This window comes from Argiope bruennichi, chromosome 7 (assembly GCF_947563725.1).
Source record: "Argiope bruennichi chromosome 7, qqArgBrue1.1, whole genome shotgun sequence".
Classification (NCBI taxonomy): Eukaryota; Metazoa; Arthropoda; class Arachnida; order Araneae; family Araneidae; genus Argiope; species Argiope bruennichi.
Genome location: NC_079157.1, coordinates 1857371 through 1879390, shown reverse-complemented (window position 1 = coordinate 1879390; position 22020 = coordinate 1857371). Strand labels below are relative to the sequence as shown.

The window sequence follows — 22020 nt, the reverse complement described above, 5'->3', positions numbered from 1 at the left end:
TTAACACCCAGGAAGACGAAATATGTACATAAAAACAATAAATGAAAATGTTTGTTCAAACTGTTAATAAATTTTAAAGATGGTGGTTTATAAAGCTATAGTTAATAAACAAAGGCAATTACACAAAAATAATATCATAAAAATATGTACCTTTGCTTCATACAATAAAGGGCCATGAAAACATAAAACTTTTTCTCCTGAAAAAATAAACACCATTTCAAAATTATAAAATACATCTTTACAAATATAAGGGAAAAAAATGAAAAAAGAATGTTACAAACGTCATTAAAAGAACGTTATGGCTCAAACACTATTAGCAGTAATAATTTTGAAAACAAAATCTTACCATCAGCAAATTTTGGTTTTGGTGCCATAATCAAAAATTTAAGAACTAATTAAATTCTGTATGAGCCGGCACATGAATTGCATGCCAAGATTAATAAATGTACGTACAACAAAACAGCTATCAAACCAATAGACAACTGGGAAGCAGATAAAGCCGATGTTGCTGTGGCTATGAATCTGGAAATAGCGGTATTTTGTGCATTCGAATGAGCAGCTCTAGCATGACATTTCATGTAATTGATAACAAATGAATTTTACTTTAGCTCTTCAGCGGATGAAGTATAGAAAAAAATTACGGAAATATTTTTAGTTTTTTAGTTAGTTTACTCAATAAATTAACAAATACTTTAGTTTAATCAAGAAAGTTTCATTCGAAACTATTGAAGCACTGAAATCTCTGTCATGACCTACTTTCTATAATATTATTTGGCAACTGAAATTTCGTTTTAGTTTTGCTTTCAAAATAGTCGGGAAAAAAACCAAAACATTTGTTTTGTATTCAGTGGATAATAAACTCTGTAATTATTCAAGTCATTCAAAAAAAGGTTAAAATTTTAAATGCTGAAAAGATGAGAAATGAAACGAATAAAGTTAGCATCGAATAAAACTGCAGAAAGTAGTTCAGGAGAAAAAAACTTGCATATAATTTCTTCTCCTAAGGGATATACAAATAATTCTAAAACTGTCAGACGAGCAGGAAATTATTTGCTAGGTAAAGGGAATAATATGCTAAAAAGTTGATATAATACATTGTACACTACTGTTTCTCTAATGAGTACATTTTTTTTTTTTTATTAATGTAATATTTGCTATATGCAACTTAAGTTGTCTTAAAATTTTTCTGGCATTTAGGGCCTCGACTTGGGACTTCTCCAGTACGAAGTATTGTGCAATGTCTTGCTAAGAAAATTGGAACTGATGATTTCTTCACAATAAAAGTTTGCATATATTTTTTTCCCTCTATTCACGTTGAATTTTTCTTTTTTTTTTTGCATGTATTAAATTTGTAGTCCTATGCTACCAAATTAACAACTATAAATAACATTTTTCTTTCTTTCAAATTGTAAAAAATAATTTATTAAAGTTTGATATAGTACATGGTTTTATTATATTATAATATATGATCATGTAGAGTTTATACATTTTAGGACTGTTATACCTTACTGAAACACTAAGTACAATATCAAAACCAATAATATGATGGTAATAAAGCAATTTTCTTAGCAAATAGTTATGTTTAAACTTTCAAAGCTATTTGGGCTTGATTTTTGTGTATGTTTTTAAATTCTAATGAAAATAATTTATTTATCCATTGAAAAATACCGAGATTTAATAATTTTGATAACTGGTTACTAATGTGGAGTCAAAGGTAAATTGTGAAACACAATATGTACTTTTTAAATCTCCAAATGTTACCAAAAAGAAGAAGAAATAATTATTAAAAAGAATAATAAAATTTCTTGCCGAGGATTTGTGATTACTTTGCCATTCAAAGGCATGAAAGTTTTTTTAGATGTAATATTGAATGACCTGTTTTTCCTTCCAATTGGAAATCTTTGAAAAAAAATATAGAGAGAAGTTCATTTTAGTAATTTCATATATTACTACATGTTATATTCAATGTATGGTAAATGCTATGGTTAATATAATTATTCAGCTGTATGCTAATATCACAGAGATATTTTAAAATATCGTTATATAATATATTAATTCATATCTATCTCTTGAAAAACAAATATTCAAAGATGCAAAAATGTTTTTAACAAATAAAAATGTCCGATTGCTATATTTAACCTTTCTTAGAATTTTGTTTGAGACATGCATTCCATTCACCAAGCATCTTTCAATTTCTATCATCTTCATTTTTATAACATTAACCATGAAAAAATTATTCACATAGAGATGCTATAATTTAATATTTTCAGATGTTGTATAATTTAATATTTTCAGATGTTGTATAATTTAATTTTTTCAGATGTAATTTTTATCAGATACATAAGTTCAGTACTTCCTAAATATGATAAAAAAAATATTTGTATGATGTCTTATTAAAAATTATTATCAAGATATGCTATTAACATTTAACTAGAAATGAACAAGTGCTTTTATTGATTTTAATATTATATTTCCCACACTCAAGGAAACTTAATTCTATAAGCAATAAAAAGGGATTAGAGTGAAAAATGTTTAATTAGCTGAGAAACCTAGTACTGCTAAAATTTTTAAAAATAGTCAACTTGTTCATTTATAATGAATTAAGTATTTTTATCTTAATTTTGCACTGCTTTTTTTATACTCCACAAAATCTACATATAACTAGTTGATTATGAAAAATTAATTTGTTAAAAATATTTTTATATTATATTTGTATTTTATTAAAACATGCATATGTTTTATTAAACTTCTACTACTTATCATAAAAGTTTAATAAAACATATTATTGAAAGCAAGAACTGTGCTTATTTGTCTGGTATCATTTTTAATGTAATTATAATGCAGAGCAAATTCAGAAGTTTGCAAACCAAATCTGTAATAATTATGGTATTGAGTGTTTATATTTAGTTACTAAATTAATATGTTTTGAAAGATAAGATTTTTGGACTTTATTGTGAACATTAAATTATATGTAAAATTGATAATGTTTGTCATTAAGAATGATCATCATGTTTCAGTGTTCAGAAATTATCATCCTCATCAATCATTTCTGAATTTTCAAAGAATTTGACATTTTTTCAACTTGTAAAATTTAAATTATAGGTGAGAAATTTTTCCAATTTAACAAATTTGTGAAAATTATATTCTTATTGTTCAGCATTTAGAAAATGCATTGAAATTAAAAAATTGGTTCATTATAAATAATTTAATGGAACCTGAAAATATTTTAATTAAAGTATTTTCAGAGGAAGAATATATCTTTTTAAAAATAATTTAGAAAACTTATGTGATAAAAAAAAATTGCATAAAAAAGATTAAAAAATAGCCAGTTCTCTTGCCTCTTTCACTGGCTTTTAAATGGTTTAATACCTTTCAAAATATAAGGTAAAAAAAAAAAATTATGAAATTCATTTATATTCAATATTATTCAAATGAAATTTGATGAAAAGATTGATCAATTTAAATTTTGGGGTTTTATTCCATAAAAAAACACACACATTTAACTTAAAATTTTTTTTTTAAAATAATTTTTAGTGAAATTAGTAAAAAAACTAGAAGAAAAATAGTTAATAGTATTTGTTTAACTATTTTTCTTCTAGTTTTTCAATTGGTGATTAATAACATCCATGTTTAGTTTGAACATCCATGTTAGGAGAACTGTTTACCTATTTTCTGTATACAAATGTACTTTATAATCACTGCTATTTTATGTTATTATGCTTGATAATGCTAAATAGAGCTTCTGGCAGTACATATCATATACTCTGTTTCTCCCTTCACTCTGCTTCACGAATCCCCTTCTCTGTATGAACTGAAGTATAGTTCCGGAAGCCTCATTCACTTTCCTGTCTTACTTGTCTCTCATGATGATGGAAGCTTCTGAAATGGAGTTGTAAATTCTAGTTTGGCTGATTCTTCATTGGGGTTTTCCATGGAAGGACACTTTTTTACAATTTTAATTATGAAATTAGAATATTTCCTCTGCTTCTACATAATCACAATTAAATTCTTTGAAGTCATCTTATTTTAAAATAAGATAGTGTGCTCAAATAATGTTCTAAAAAATTTGAGAAATCTAACAAAACTATAATGATTAGATTTAGGTTTAATTCTTAACATTTTTCATGAAAACTCACTCGCTTACTTTTGAAAAATTCTCAAATTTCAATAAATTATATTAGAGGCACAAAACAAATTCTTTTGAAGGACAGCTGTTGGTTTTCACTTTATAATCATGTGGGACAATGTTACAGAAAATACATGTAAATATGCACATACATGAAATAACAAATATTAAAGCTTTGAAATGCAGTAAGTTACTGCTATGACTTGTGTGCCAAATTTCATGGTTGTAAGTGCAATTGATGTACTTGAACTTTCTTGACATTCACAAACACTTTATTGGATAAGTACACATTAATTTTTTGATAAGTTAATTATTAATTTGATTTGATTTCAGTTATATCTAGAAAATATTTTTATATATTTATTTTATACGAAATGTTTAAAGGTAATGTATTTGTTGAGCTTAGTTTTGATTCTTCTATCTTATTCTTTTGAATATAATAAATAATTATATGTGTGAGTAAAAATTATCTTGATACAAATTTATGCAGTTGATTGTATTTCCTCTTTTTGTGATAATTTTAGTTAAAAAGTCTAAAAGTGGAGCATTATAAAATCAAGACCATGTTTAAAATATATTATGTTAACATGTGAATACTATTTTTTTCCTATGAAGAAAGAATTGTGCATCAGTTTTAATTAGAAAAGTGCTTCACAAGTTATTCTACTTATCTGGCTTCATCGAGAGATGAATCCTGGAGTAATTTCCAATGACTGGGTTTACTTTGTTACTAATTCAAAGAAAAATTTACCACATATTTTGTATAATCTTTTAATATATTTTGTATTAGTTTACTGTGTATCAAGTAATTTTTGTCATATAACATTTTATAGAGCTTTCTTAGTTAATATTTTTAAATTTATTATTTTGCATTTTTTCTTAGATATCTTCTTTATGTTTAAATATGTTGTTTACCTCTTAAATGCATGATTTTTAAAAAATATGTTTTGCATGAAATATGAAAGAAAAAAAAAGTTAATTTATGTAAAATTTTAGTGAATCCTTTAACATTATTATTTAGTAATATCAATGGGAAAAATTGAACAAAAAGAAATCCTGTTTAAAGTACTTGGAGGGAAAAAAGTAAAAACAGTTTTTTAAAAGCTTTATTTAAAAATAATTTTCACTTTTACTTTTTTTAAAAAAAATCAGACACTTGTATTAAACTCATTTTTTTTTTTTTTTGCTTAAAGTTTGATTATAATTAGGTTAATAGTCAGAAACAAATCATCATTGAAAAAAATATATTTTAGGATTTATCACCAAAACATTAAATAATAAATAGTTTAAGAACAATGAACCTAACATTTAGTATTTAAAAGAAACAAATTGCAAAATTATGTATTTTATATTAGAGATTTTGGGTCTGAGAATCAAGATAAAAAGTATTGATTGCAAAGCCCTGGCAAGATATATTTATGCTGAATTTACAGATTCTTTTAGTTTGGATGAGAAAAGATAATCTTAATTGAATGTTTATTTCTAAGAACTCTAAATTTTTTAAGTCAGTCTCTTTCAGCACCGCCACAGAAGTGTGTGTGCGTGTGTGTGTGTGGGGGGGGGAGCTAACATTTTACAGCATTATTCATTTAGAGTTAAAATTTAAAGATAAATAACAAATGATAGTGCAATTCAAAAATGGCTTTGAATATATTTATGTATTGATTTATATAATATTCTTCGTTTAGTTCTTATGAAATATTCTTCTGTTCTTTTTTATTTTTCTTTAAATAGATTTTGACCCTTCAAGATCTGAAAGATGAGACTCAAGATGATAGACAAGGAAAAATGCTGCTGCACACAGAGTATTCTTTACTATCTCTCCTACATTCCCAAGAAGGAGTAATACATCATCATGAATTATTTAAGGTGACAGTGTATTACAGAATTCAAATTTATTATATATTAGATTGTTTTCAATAATTATTATTGTATATATGTTTTTGCTGCATAATTTCAAAAACATTACAGAAAGATCTTTGCATTTTTATAGTAAAAACCTTTTTTTTTTTTTCATTTGTATTATTAGTATTTTAAACATTGTATTAGAAGGAAAATTTGTCAGTTTGTAATTAGCATTTTATCCTTTTTTCAGAATTATGTTTAGATAATTCCTAGAACAAGAGAATATATATATATATATTGAAATTTAGTATTTTAATAAATATTTGGCAAAATTTGCTAAAATCTCTTATGATAGATTTAAAAATTATTCTGTTGTTAAGCAATGACATTTTGTAATTTTATCTAAAGAACTATGTAATTTCATATGATGTGAATTGCTTTCTGTAAGAAATGGAAAAACTAGATTGCAAATTAAATTTTTTCATTTTTTTTTGGATGGGATTAGAAATGTGTCAATATAATTTAAAATTCGTGATGATGATTAATGATGCATGTTAAAGATTGTTATAAAAAATCTTTAAAAAGTGCTTAATTTCTTTTGGAAGTGCGAAGAAAAAAATTTTTTTTTTTGTCTCCTCAAATGTTGAATATGATAAATCAAAAGCATAATCATATAGCTGTGTTTATCAAATGTATAAAGAAAGAAAAATGCCAAAATGGAAGAATTCAATGTGTGATAGATACATGGGGTCAACACAACATAAAAGTTGTATAATTACTTTTTTGTCCTTTACACCCTTTTTCTTCAACGATAGGACTGTCATATATTGAAATACTGATATAGTTATATCTGTAAGAAATTATTTTTCTTTGTGGCTTATTATTCATGTAATGTACATTTCACACAGAAGAAGTTAGCTACAAGTTACATAATTCTATTTCATTAATTAGAGCTATTTTAACTGAGGCTCAAATAAAGCACAGAAGTAAAATCTGATAATCACATTATAAATAACACATGTAATTATAAATCTGTGAATTCAATTGCAATAACATGTGTTGTTTGTATATCTCATAAAGTTTTTTTAAATAGCATTTTATAATTTTTCTTACTACATTCATCTCAAAGGTTTTGCATGTAAGAATATTAGAGAATATGTAATCTATTTAAATTGAGAAAAACATTTAATTCAAACAAATGGCTAGCTTAGGTTTACATTCATTTCTGTATATTTAATGGTGCATTTCACATTACAAGAAAAGGATTTCTAAATTATAATAAATGAATATGATATTACAAAACAGACATAACCACAAATGGACAAACTTATGTTTTATTTAAAAAATATATATATATAATATACCAATTCATAGTGATAGTAGCTCCTAATGATTTAAATACAATTGCATTTGGCTTTTTGAATACATTTTTATCAATCTTTTTACTTATATATATTTTATTTTCTTGATCTGCTACTATATACTCCAAAGGTAATAAGACTTTAATGCCTATTCTGAATTATTCTAAAGTGTAATAATTTTTTACAATTTGAAATACAGTGATGCTTTTTTTTTATGTGCTTTTGGCACTGGTCGAGTGCCTACTATTTCTATTTTTCTTATCTTGTAAAATTTGTTAGCAAATCAAAAAATGTACTTTTGCAATTGTAATAATATTTTGGTTCGATTCCTTGCAAAAAACATTAAACATTAATACTATTTTGATCTTTGAATCTTGTGATTTGTTGCTGTAAAATTGAGCTAAAGCAATGATATTTCCTATCTTCATAAATGTTGGTAATTTGATATAGTCCAACAAAAAAATTATTAGATACTTGTCATTATTTGTAATCTGAAAAAATTAAATTAAATGTAAGAATGTCATTGATTTGAAAGAGTGCCCTCTTTAAAAAATATGTAAATTGCTTATACATAAGGAGCCATTGGCATGTTTATTTTTGCGTAATCTTCAAATTTTTCAGTTTCAGCCACTTTTAAATGATTTTCAATAATGAGAAATTTCTAGATATGTCATTGATTTAATATAATTGGCGATGTACGAAAAAAAAATTTAGAAATTATTTTAGTATACGCAAATGTAGCAAATTGATTGATTTTCCTTCATTCAAGTTTTTATTTCAGTTGTTATATGGTGCTATTGCTCTAAGAAAATATTTTTTTAATGTTTACCATTATTAGCAGTGAATCAAGAGTAAATGAGAATTTGAAATCAATAATTTTTTTGTATATTTAATTGCAAATAAATATTATATAAAATAATTTTTTGATGCACATTTTTAAAATGATAAAAAATTTAGATAAAATTAGCAATTAATATTAATAAACAAGCTTAAATTAAAAGTTTCTGAAACAGCTAAAAAATGAAAGTCAGATGATCATTTTCTGAAGCATTCCTTTAGAATTGAAACATAAAAAGGATTATGCTGTTGTTTTGTATGTTCAAGTTTCAATGAAATGATACTTAAAATCATGTTTCAGATTTTAAAAATCTTATTTTCTTTTTATCAGAAAGAGTATTGAATAATAATTAAAAAAAAAAAAAAACCCAAATTTTAGAGCTTTTGTTTCATTTTTTAATAGTATTTTTTTCAAATCCTGTGACATTGCATTATTCATTCACGAGGAGTTTTGCTTATATTTTATTCAATAATGTTTTATTCATATACTTCACCTTATATAAATTTTGTACTTAGGACAGAATTTTGCTTTTGTGCTTTTTTCATAAATTAAAGATATCACAAATCATTTCTTCAATATCATACTAAAATTTTGCTTGAAATATAACCAGAAAAAATCTGTTATGTGCATGAATTTTTAATTATTTTAGCATTTGCTTTTAAAAGAAAAAAATAATATTTCAATCTAAATCAATATTAAAGAGCATTGCTTTCCATTCTATTTCAATGATTTTTTACTCTTGCTAGAGAATGCTTTTGCAAACTTGAGATGTTAATAATAAAAAAAAAACAACAACACACACACTTTTTATTCTGAAATTCTTTGAAATGAAATTCTGAATTTCATATCTTAAAATTATTGGACAGAACTAGATAAAATAAAATTTAGAACTGTGACATTTTAGGTCTTGTCTCATTGGTTGGGATCAAAAATGTTTTTCTATTTAAAAGATTTGATTTGCAATTTTAAAATTAAATAAAAAAAATACAAAATATGCTTTAGTATTTTTAAAAATGTGTAACTCTTATTTTAATTACTAAGTATTTTAATGTAAATTAAAAACTAATGTCAAAGCTTTCTTATATCTTAAAATATATTGAGAGAATGGGAACTCTAATTTAACATTAGGAGTTCAAAATTTTCAGTTGTTTATAACTCATCGACTGCATACTTAAATGATCAAAGATTACTTACTATATGTGAGCTGTTTAGTCTGGAGAATTCAGATGTTGAGTGCTGCTGTTTGAAAAAATTGTGCTTGATTAAATCTAATTATGAGAAGATCCCTCAACTAATGTAGTATTTCATAAACTTATAGATAACTTATTTCTACAGAAACAGTTATGTATAGTTTTATTGCCATATAATTAATTTTGGAATAAAGAGTTGTATCTAGATACTTTTTTGTCAGATTGTATCAGGGGTTTTGTATTTAAGAACATCCAGGGTTCAGGAATCCAAATGTGAACATAAATCTCCTAATACCTTTAGTGAACAGTTGTAAACAGGGAGAAATCACAAATTCATTTTCATAGAAAATTTCCACTATAAGATATTTTTTGCTCCAAAGAGGAGGGTGTAACATTCCCTGTTTCCCAGACATTTACAGCCAGCTGTGTCGTCGCTGTTAATGACTAAACTCTTCGAGATAGCCAGATGGTGGATCTTTTCACCTTGGTGGCCTCGCATCTGTTCATTAGCGACTACAGTAAAAGGCCACATGTGGAATTCCTCGTCCAAGAGGTATTGATAGTACCTTCAAAGAGGAAGGAATGTCCAAACATCTGGATGCTAGATATTCACTTTGTGAAAGGACCTTCCCACGACCCACTGGCGCCGCTGAGAGAGCATATTGCTGAACCCCGATTGGCCGAAAGAGAGCTTAAATGACTAATGTAAATTAAGAGGCGGATATTGTTGCCGAAATAAAGTGCGGAGAATTTTTTTTAGGGGAGAGAAGAAAAGAATTGCAGGAGACGATTGGATTACGCCCACGAGTTCGGAGTCTGAGAAACTACTCCTGGAGTGGTCGTGTTGACGTGATGGAGAACTAAATTTCAAGAAAAACCTTCGACTTTGACTGTTATATCTCCTACTACAGGTGTAAATAACTATTTATTTAACCAAGATTAGAACAAGTTGTTCTTTGTATATATAGGGCTGTAAAATAAAGAATTGTCTGGAAATTCTGCTTCGTTATTTGATCAGTCTAGACCAGGACATTACAAGTGGGATATTATCTCCAGCATAGGGACCAGAGTGTGACCCTTGAGATATAAGTAAATTCAGGTTCATTAATTGTATAAATTATAAACATTTAGAAATAAAATCGATCTGATTATATTTTTAAATTCTGAAATCAAATTTTAAGATTATAATGATAAAAATCTGTCAGCATTATTTGGTATTGAAGTTTAACTTTTCTGAATTAATACAAATTTATTATCTGTGATTTTTTTTGTATAGTTTGCATAGATATTTGTGTGAAGGATTGATGTAAATCCCATCATTCACTATCTTGAGCAATAAAGAATTTAACCCATTTTTTTAAAGATAAATCCAATTTACTGATTTTATAATTATCTAATGTTTGTAATATTCATACATTACAGAGAGAAATGGATTCTAATCAAATCAATTTCTATTTAACATGTAAATCAGTTTCTTAAATATAATTTTCAATTCTTATATCAATTCTATTTGAAGGTAATGTTGATACTTTCATTGTTTAACCACTAAACTAAGTTATAACTTTTTTTAGAATTTGCCATATATTCAAATATCTTGATTAAAATGTGGAAATTTGTCTAAGATTGTTTCCATAATGAATTGATTTTTTAATTATCAAAATCAAAATCATTTACATTAATAAAATAAAAAAATATATATATTAAAAGTTTCTTGAAAAATTAATTGATTTTTAATGCATCCTTTAATCAACACATTTGATTCATTTTTAATGTAAATGTAATGAAAAAATTGCTGTTGCCACTATCTAAAATTGTCTACATTAGTATCAAAATTTTCTAAAATAATACATCCTTCCAAAAAACTGGTAATTTTTTCATTTCACAGATTATTGTTAATCTTATAAAAGTTGACTTAATTTTTTTGTTAAAAAAAATATTGCATTATCTTTTTTTTTTTTTTTTTTTTTAATTCAAATCTTTTATTTTACTGTAGAAGACATTGGACAAACACAAAAATAGACACTGAAATAAAATAAAAAAATGCGCATTTAAAATTTTTAATGGAAACTATGCTGCATCATAAAAGAGGAAACATCCTATTCTGAAAATACATGAATTTATGTATGTATATGCAAAGGCAGTTCTTTTTTTTTTTTTTTTTTTGATAAGATAGTTAAAAATGTTTAATTTTTTACAGCGATTTCTTACTATATACCCTGCAATAGCTTATATGAATTTTTATTTTATCTTTCAAATTTATACATAAATAAAAACTTTTGTTTGTAGGATGAATGTTGGGAAGAGATCAAGACTAAAGAAGGCATAAATCTTAGACAAAAGAAGAAGCGAGTCTGTCTAGTACTTGATTGTATTTGTGCTCATGAATTTAACTCGGCTACAAGAGCCTTGATTAATCTTCAGCATTATGTAATTCGAGAAAAGAAACTTTCTGAAAAGGAAGCTATACTAATTTTTTATGATGTAGTTAATGTTGTGAGAAATTTGCATCAGGTATTAAATTTTTCTGGCTTTCAGTAATCATTTTTGATTGAAAATAAATGAAAAGCATTAGCGTGTATTTTTTTTAAATGCATTCTTAATATTTGTGCCATCTTGTTTGTGCCTTTAATTCTGCTATAAGTTATTCTTTAGAGCTCGATGAATTTAATTTTGTTTCCGATTCTCCCAGTTATATGTATTTGAAAACAATGCTTTTACTAATATATGCTGGCTAAAAAAAATTCTAATGTACAAAATTAAACAATTATAAACATTATCAAAATTTGGATTGTTATTTAACTAGTCTCTTTAATGTGTCTTAAAAAAATGTAAAAATTATTTTCAGTGATATTTTTTTAAATATTGTAATAAAAATAATCAACTGATTATAGTTGTCACGATTTAGGACTAGCAAAAAATATAGTATAATGTAATTATTAAAAGCATGCAAATAGTTTTATAAATGCTTATAAGTTATTTCACTTTTTTTTTTTGTAACTAATCTAATAATAATAATTGTTGGGTTTGGTTAAAAGAGTTTATTATTTTTTATTTTCATAACTCTTATGTTTTTAAAAATTTTGTTCATTCTAAATGTAATACTGCTTTTTGAATCTAATTTTCTATTTTATTTGAATTTCTATTTTATGAATGCTTCCCATTTTTATAAAATTATTTATTCTTGCATGGATGTAGTATTTCTAATATTTTAAGGTTAATAATGTTTTTGACTGATTTAATAATATTTTAATTTTTTTTTTAAATTTTCATTCTGAATGAAATCTGAAACATAAAATTTAATTATATTTATGCATCATTCATTCTTCTTCTATCAGCAAAATATTGTTCATCGTGATTTGAAGCTTGGGAATATAATTATAAATAAACAAACAAGGAAAATTACCCTCACCAATTTTTGTTTGGGGAAGCATTTATTAAATGAAAATGACCTTTTGAAGGACCAAAGAGGTAGCCCTGCATATATAAGTCCTGATGTTCTGAATGGTAAGTGTAAATTCTATTTGGTGTTGTAGTAATAATTAAAAAAATATTAGGTATTCTTCAAAATTGATTTATTTAATAAAAATCTATTTTTATCATGCGAGAACATGATATTGTTTTCGTTTGATGTTTTTGGAGTCTCATAATGCGAAGGCAAAAAATTGTTGAAGCCTCAAAATGTGAAGTCAACAAATTGGATATTTATCACTTTTTTTTATTATTTTGGATTTGGCTTTCACACTATAGCTTTTGAAATATCTATTGTCTGCTAATGTAATTTTATTTTGGAGTCAGCGTTTACAGTATAGTTTTTCCATTATCTGCTACCCTTGGAAATCACAGTGTTATTGCCTAACTCACTATGTGTTTAAAAAATAAACAAGTTAAAACATTGTTTGTTTAATCGATAAATATTGTTGTTTCAGGAATAATTTCAATTAATTAAAATAAGGTTATTAGAAAATAATGCAGAAGGTTGTCACATTTGGCTATTTATTGCCAACTAAAGTTACAACTTAATTTCCAAATTATACATTCTCTGAATTCTTACGAATTGTCTGAATTAATTTACGTCATTAACCAGTTAAAACCGGTTTAAAACAATTGCGAGACTATCAGATTATGTATGCGTCGATATTTAGAAAAAACGATGGTTTTTTTTTTTCATCACAAAATCGGTTGAGCTCCAAAACTTTGTCTGTCAGTTAGAAAAATTGAAAATGAAATATATATATATATATATACAGAGAGAGAGAGAGACCTAAGCCTCGTGATTGTTTCAAACCTGTTTAAACTGGTTAATGACTTAATTACGACAGATAATAATAATGTTCTCACATAATAACTTGAAATTTGTGATAATAGATTAAATTTTTTTTATATTAAATTTATTCGATACAAGTTTTATTAGGAAATCATTATTACAGTGAAAAGAAATCTCAAAAATGTTAATTTTGACTTTTTTCTGAGTGATCTAAACCATGTTATTAAAAAAAAGTTTACTCAAATTGTTTGTAAAGTTTTTGAGTAATGAAATATTAAAGCACTAAACTAGCTTTTGAATATTATTATGTAGTATTCTTGAGTTATCTGTACCTCTTATTTAAGACATGTTTTTTAGAATAGTTTAGAATTTATTAAATGTATAGAAGAAATTTATGTTTTTTATATCTGGCTAATTAATCACATGTTTTTTGATAGGGAAACCTTACCTTGGAAAACCCAGTGATATGTGGGCGTTAGGTGTAGTTCTTTTTACTATGCTATATGGCCAATTCCCATTTTATGATATTGTACCTCAAGAACTCTTCAGGAAAATTAAAGCAGGGGAATATACTATTCCTAGGTTTGTATGGTTTTGATTCTTTCATGTGTCTTATAAATGTTTCACATTAATAGTATATTTGGGTACTTGTATTCTCCTGATGCTTAAAGTATCAAACTAAAAAGTTTGAAATGGAACTTTGTATTTGAATTTAATTTATTTGTATCTTGATATTTGCAGCTTCTTACATTAATTTGTTTTTTCCGGGAACAAAACTGTGACGATATAGCTAGATAGTGTAACATTTGCTCTGAATGTGAAGTAAGGCTTATAGCATGAATTCCTACTTCATGTGTTTCATTGAAACATGAAATAAAATTGTAATATTTATTTAAACTTTTGTAATATGCTCTATATTTAAAATAAATAAATGGGGGGGGGGGGGGTCTATGCTGGTATTTGTTTATATACTGTTACAAATATTTCTTCTTTGTGCAATTAGTTTTATGGAAAGGAAGAGAGCTTTGTAGATAGCTAAAAGGGATGTTGTATGAAATGCCAAGTCGATCTTAAGCTTTGGCAATGAATTTTGTGACAAAAATGAAGGACCCAGAATATTTGAGAGTTTTGGTGACATATCCATTAAGAGAGAAGATGCAATATTTTTCTAGAAAATTCGTTGAACTATCTGTGAAACTATCAAAATCCGCGAGATAGAGTTGAAATCAGTCAGTAAAAGAGTAGTCAGTGAAGGTGAGTTAATATTGATTTGCTTCTTATGTGTATATTACTGTATATGCTGTTTTATGTATGCTTCAGCTGTGTTTTGTTACCTGTGCTTCCTGTTTTCGTGTAGAATAAAGCGCCATTATCCTTTATCGAGCCTGTTGCACCAGCGAATGGATTTTGGAATTTTCCGTAACAATATTCAAAATTATTAATGAATCAACCCCCCAGTCCGAATCATTGGTACGATTTGGATAATTTTTGTTTTATATAAAAACTCATGTCTTCTGAGTATATCACCAAAGACTAGTGGCCTTCCACTATCTTCTCTTTTCAAGAAAAATAGCTAAACCAATACTTCTTTATGCATTCTCTGTGGGGAAAGCATGCGACAGAGTTTCCCCAAGCACAACTACGGTATTGATTTTGAAAAGTTTTATTTTCTATAAAAGTTCATGTCTCTTATATTCATTGTTAATCGTTATCTACCCCATCTTTCCATTTTGTGAGACATTGAAATATAAGACTTGACAGATAATAAGTGGGTATATTTTGTCAACTTGACAGTTGTACAGCTTTTAATTATAGTTAACCAATGTTTTATAATTCTTTTGCAAGTATAATTTAAAACAATTTTTTGCTTTTATTTTCATTATTGTATTTTTTGTATAAGGTATGGCTTATCAGACATAACTAAATCAGTTGTGTTAATATTAGCCCCTTTGCTCAATATACTATGTCGTCTATTTTGAATGAAATATATCTTATCAAAACAAAAGAACAAATTATTTAAAATTATATGTGTGTAATGATGTTAAATTATTCTTACTGGTTTTCTAAGCAAAGTGGGGAAATTAATTGGATACAGGCTTTGTCAAAACAGTTATTGATGTTATGGTTGGGTCTGTGTTTAAATTTTAATTTGATGTATCTTTCAAAAATGGAACCATTAGTACATATGACTGTTGATGTCTTATTAAGGGTCATAAAAAATTATATGAAGTAAAAATTGATAAAATCTTTATATTAGATATTTTATTTAGTTCTCATGATTAGGAAGCCCTTATCAGTGGCCTTTTCCATAGAAATATGCTTTTGAAATTTTTTTTCAAAAAATAAGCAGTTGTTAAAAACAGGATTTATGATGACATGTCTTGCAAATACTGTTATACCATATCAGTATCCTTCATATGAAACAAAAAGTGGTGAAATTTTTATAGTGTTTCTGACTGGGGACTGTCTCTTTGATTTGGCCAATTATTTCAGATATAAAGATTTGATTGAATCACTGCTCTCTATAGTTGTTATTAAATTTTGTAACATGGACTTTCTCTTAAAAAATTACTGAAATTTCTTCCATTTTATGAATTGATAAATATTTTTCTTTCACAGCTCTGATGGGAGAGTTTCTGAAGGCTCCAATGAAATAATTAGAAATCTTTTAGCCTTGAATCCAACCAAACGCATGACTGCTGATCAAGTACTTGTTGCTTTGAGCTCTATTCTTACAAAATGGTAAATATTTTTTTTTTTTTTTTTTTTTTTTTTTTTTTACAATTACAACAAAATAAGGAATTTTGATAAAAATATATTGAATTATTAAACTTATAAATAACTTGATTTGGCATTAACCTATTTTAACTATATGTACTCTTTGAGATAATTATCTAGAAATAATTGTAGTTTACTAAAAATAATATTTCAAATTTTAAAAAAATGAGACAAAAATTACTACAAATTTGAAAGAATAGTTTTTAAATGTTATATAAGTCTTTAATGTGATATCTTCAAAGTTTCATTTTTTAATATATTAATCTTTACTTATAATAAAGATGAATGTGTATGTGTGTGGCATTCTACAAGGCCAGATTGTTTGATCTAGAGCTACCAGACTTTTCACATACATACTTTGGAGGGTGAGAATATGCACCTTGGGTTGATTTTTTAGAAATTTTTATTAGAATTTTCATTAATTAAAAATTCACCGAAATTTTGGCATCTTTCCATAATAACTTCTGAAAATATTACAGCAAAAAAAAAAAAAAAAAAGTTTTTACATCATCTTAAAGTCCCAAAAATTAGCTTTTCAGGGATAATAATATTTTAACCTATAACAGTTACAACAGTTTATTTTGCATAAAATAAAATTTAGCCTGTACAAGGACATTACACCTGTATGAGGGGGGGGGATGGCTTTTATGCACATGTTGCCATCACAATGACAAAATCTCAAATTAAAAAATAAATTAGCTATTCCTGCAGATTAAATCCAGAAAAGTATAAATTTCAGAATGTGTCTTTATGAAATGGAATAAATATGAAATGTGATATAGTATTTTCTGTGATGTTTTAAAATAGCTATATTATTAATTAAATAAATCAGTTTTATTTAAGGCATATATAAGTAATTATATACAGAACATCTACTCTAATCAGGAAGAAATGGCTAATTTCTAAAACTTATTAATTGGCGTATATATCTAAGAAAATATGCCAATCAGCACTTGGACATCTCCAAAGACTGATTGTCTAAGGAAATTGTTCATTGTTCCTAAAATAATGGTATTCAAAATCTTATAATTCAGGCAGGCTTAATTTTAGAAAATTGAACGATTATAATGTATCAAGATAATTCTACTGAATATGATTTATAGGATCAAAGGACTGTATGAAGTTTAGACTTCATAATTGTTTTTGGATGTACATTTATTCATTAAAATAAAATAAAACATTGTACCAAATTTAAATCTTTTTGAAGATAAAATGGAATTTTATCTTGATTCAGAACATTTTTTATTAAATAATTCTTAGAAGCATTGCATAAATTATTTTTAAAAAAATTCTTTGGTACACATGAGATTACAATACTGAAGAATTCGATTTTCTGTAGTCATATTTAAAAATATATATATATGTTTACTTTCAGCAAAAAAGTTTTTATATTTATTTTTTTATCTCTTCCATTTCAAATTCTAATTTGTATCTTACAGCAACTGACAGCAAATTAGAATACAATGAAAAAAATATAGTAAGGCTAATAAAAATTATAGGACTATCAAAATTTGAAGTTTAAAAATATTTTACTGAAGAAGCTGTTAAGAGACCAAGGTACATAAATATTTAAATAAAAATTTTAGAGATCATTACTTCTGGTGAACCAGCTGGTCGTTAAAATTGGCTAATGTTTGTTAAAAACTGATATATATGACAGACACATTGTAGGTAATTAAAAATAAAGACTTACATATATCAGTTGAATTTATAAATACTAAGAAAAAATATTTTACAGATAAGATATTAAGGAATTCATTAAATCATACTTACAAATATTTTAATGATAATCGAACTAGAATGAATTGTAAAGAATTCTTGCAGTCATGGCAACAGATACATATTATTTTGTACTAAAAAGGGGCTAGCATCTGATGAGAGCCCCTCCCCTCCCCTCACACACACATTTTCTCTGCTGAACTCTTTTGTAATTGCCAAATAGAGATATCTTTTCTTTTGTGTGATAAGAATAAGATGTGTTATTGGGGATTTTTTTTTACAGGTATTTCATTGATATCCATAAAAATCCCCCCAAGAGCTTCAGAATTCAAATCCTCTGTTGTGGTTTATTGCAGACAGTTATTTGTTTCATAATTTTCAAGTTCAAAAACCGATATCCAAAGAAAATGCTTCTTTTTATGCTTTCTTTAAACTTTAAATATATATATATATATATATATATATATATATATATATATATATATATATATATATATATATATATATTTGTTGATCTTAATTTCATTACTATACTCTTTTGTGCCTCTCTCCATATTGTTTAAAAAATATTTTTGAATTAGCAGTGTATGTTTTTATTCTGAGTAAAGAAAATATTTGACCTTAGGATGCGAAGATTATTTTATTTTACTGAATGAATCTCTTTTTTTTGGGCGGGGGCAAGAAATGGAATTTTTTGGCATTAATTTCTTGGCATCGATTAGGACCTAGGCATATAATGAATTAGTAGTTAATTTATCTGCTTGTCTTGGCTCATAGTTAAAACATCTTTCAAGAGTGAACAAATGGTTTTTCAATAGACCATTCCTTTTATTTCCAGAAGGGAATCATAAATTGCTACAACTACAAAACAAAGTTGCAGATAAATCTTACCCGTTTTCTTCAAAAGCTGATACAAAACCTTACAATTACACCTCAATGAAGTAGAAGAATGAAAACTGCCACCTGAATGTTCAAAGAATCAGGAAAAAGCAATGATCATTTCTGTTTTTTTCAAAAGTTTGTTTTCAAAAGTTTCATTTGTTTTGAATACAAGAAGACTTGTATTCAAAATTTCCTAAATTTATTGCCCGTTCCTGTTATTTTTTAAGCACAATTTAAAAAAAAAAAAAAATTCCAAAGTTTGTATTTTTTTCCCCTTGGTTTGTTACCTTTAATGAGTATTGTAATAAGTTATCTAGCTGGAATTGGATATTTTCAAAATTTCCTTTGTCATTTGACTTGAAAATGAACATTAACTAATTTGGAGAGGCCTCTATCAATTAATATTTATCATTAATATAAATTAAATGCTTTTCTTGCATTTATTGTCAGAAATTACAGCGCCACTGGAAAATTAAGACACTTTATTAATTCAGGATTATCTAAATTTGTAACAATGCCATCAAAAACAAAGAAATTCACATTGAAAATATTTTAAAATATTATTTAGTATACAATAAAAACATGAAATAGGGAAAAACAATTTTTTAATAATCTAAATAAAAATAATAAAAAAAAATTTGCTTATAGTATTTATTATTATTATTATTATTGCAGTTTCATTTTTAGCTGTTAATTTCTTTAAATTAAAATATGTTCTTTAATTTTATATTAATTAAATAAGTTTTTAATTTTAATTTAATTTAATAAGTTCTAATTATCCCGTGTCTGGAAAAGACAAAATAGAAATAGTTTTTAAGAAGAAAAATTTACAATCTTTCAAATAAAGCACTAAAAAAATGCAATTTTTGTCAAAAATATTTTTTTAATGTAACCAAATATCTTTAATTATTACCATGTTTTGGATCTTGTTTTTATCAAAGGAACTGATAGTATTTTATATTTTTCAATGCCAATTACTTATCAAGAATACTAAATTATTCTTCAAGCAACTCATTTTCGTCTTCCATTTTTTTAATGTTTCTGCCTTCATGTTGAAAGCTGAATTTTGGAATATTTAATACTATTGAAGATTTTGATTCCCACATATCCTTTATTCTGATATGTATAACTTTAAGAAAAAGAAAGAAAAATGAAAATTAAGAGAACTAGTGTTAATTTTTGTATGTGATCAATCTCTTTATTTTAAAGCTACACAAGCATGCCCATTGAGAATGACTTCCAGGTAGTGCCTGAAAATTCTGCCTTAGAAAATCAAAAGGATGAGCACGAAGATAAGCCACTGGGAAATGCCCTCGCTTCTTCTCTGGATGTCTCCTCCGTCTTGGATGCTGTTGTGGTCAGTTGGGAAGTTGGAAGGCCATGCAGAAATGTAAGTAAAGTGACTAGAAATGTACCACAGCAAGGCATTCTTTTCCCCATCTCACATATTTCTGAAGATGAGCAAAATTTGACTGTGGCAGACATTCAGAAATATCAGCATCTGCTTCCAAGTTCTTCAAATCTGTAAAATGAAGTATCAAAATTGCTAAAATTTCTGTACAATTGTAATTTTATTGTTGAAATTTCATGAATTCTTTTCCTTTTTTTATGGAAAGTTTTGTATTATTGAAAGCTGGAAATGTAAATAAATAAAGCTTTTTAATTATTGAAACAGCTTTGATGTTAGATATGCATGTTTAGTTTGGCTCTCTATCTGAAATTGTTTTTTATTCCAACTTGAAAAATGGAAAGTATAAAGGATAATAAAGAAAAAAGATACCAAAATTTCAAAAAAATTCCTATTATGCTTAAAACATAAATTTTCTCCCCCCCCCCTTGAATCTTCAATTAAATCATCAGTTATATCCATGGAAGAAACAATATCTTGTTTCATAATGAAAAATAATTTTTGATGTTCTATTTGTGTTTTATTGATGTTTTGTAAAAATAATTATTTGATGTTGAAAAAACTATTTTATTTTTTAAAAAAAAGCAATGAAAAAGCAGATGTTTTAAATGTTTCTTCTTTATAAATATTGCATATCAATATTAATGAAAATGGTAATTAATTACATGATTCTTGGACAATCATATTGGGATGCTTTATTTATGATTCATTTTGTAATGAAAAAATATCTTTCACTTGAAAAAAGAGTATCATTCTGTAATTTTTCCTTTTCCTTGGAAGACTTCAAATCGTAAATATTTATGTCACTGTCAATCTTCAATATTTACAACTGTAGAAAGTAGCTTTGCGATGCAGACAAAGCTGTCTTGCAGAAAATAGGCCTGCTTCAAGTATTTCTACTGTAAAATTCTATTTTTCATACTGTGATAGTTTTTTTCCAAGTGAATATTTATAATAATTATCATTGATTTAAAATTATGTTGTTGCATTTAAATACCTTCTAATGCCATCTGTTATATTATTTTTAATAGTTGCTGTCATTTTGAATTGTAAAAGTTTCTGTATCATTGAACATATTTTATTAATTAAAAAATATTTATTGATGTAAAAACTCCCTTATAAAACATGAAATTATTTTTTTTTGTATATTTTGTATATATCTATATAAATATAATTTTATATACATTTGTAATGAAAATCGCCCAGTGTTTTTGTTCATTTTGAAGCGTATCTATATTTCAGAAGCATTTTCATTGAGAAGTAATTTATAATAGATTATTGATTCTTTTTCTAATATATATAAGCTGAATAGTTCAAAGGTTAGCAGTATTATGAAAATGAATGATGCTTCAGAAATGACAAAAATTTGATCAGTTCTCTTATGCCTTTTGTAGAACATACGAATACTTACTATTCTGAGGAAACACTAAATTGAAGCTTAATCAAATGCAACACAAATTGATTTGTGTGAGAAAATCTCAAAATCCATTTTTATTCTAACAATTTTTTTTAAAAGAACTGTTTACTAAATTTTTTGTTTTAAAATTATAAAATATGATTTTCCCAAGAAGCAAGAATGCGTTTTTTCTCCTCTGTCTTATTGGTAATA

The 22020-nt window shown here is 25.8% G+C and overlaps 2 protein-coding genes across 2 annotated transcripts in view; one reads left to right on the top strand and one right to left on the bottom strand.

Annotated features, from left to right (window-relative positions):
• The window catches only part of LOC129976624 (mortality factor 4-like protein 1), a 31905-nt gene extending 31374 nt beyond the window's left edge, over positions 1 to 531 (bottom strand). Inside the window, exons 1-2 of the mRNA XM_056090275.1 lie at positions 347 to 531; positions 151 to 197 (exon numbers count right to left, since the gene is read on the bottom strand). Of these exons, the coding sequence (XP_055946250.1) occupies positions 151 to 197; positions 347 to 374 (75 nt within the window). The 5' untranslated portion in view covers positions 375 to 531. The remainder of the gene's footprint in view (positions 1 to 150; positions 198 to 346) is intronic.
• Positions 532 to 797: 266 nt separating this feature from the next.
• On the top strand, positions 798 to 21545 carry LOC129976330 (serine/threonine-protein kinase 40-like). Its single transcript, XM_056089843.1, has 8 exons — positions 798 to 1057; positions 1198 to 1283; positions 5861 to 5995; positions 11647 to 11871; positions 12696 to 12864; positions 14062 to 14206; positions 16244 to 16366; positions 20213 to 21545. Exons 1-8 carry the CDS (start codon positions 922 to 924, stop codon positions 20529 to 20531), a joined length of 1338 nt encoding a protein of 445 aa, XP_055945818.1. The 5' UTR covers positions 798 to 921; the 3' UTR covers positions 20532 to 21545.
• Positions 21546 to 22020: the final 475 nt, after the last annotated feature.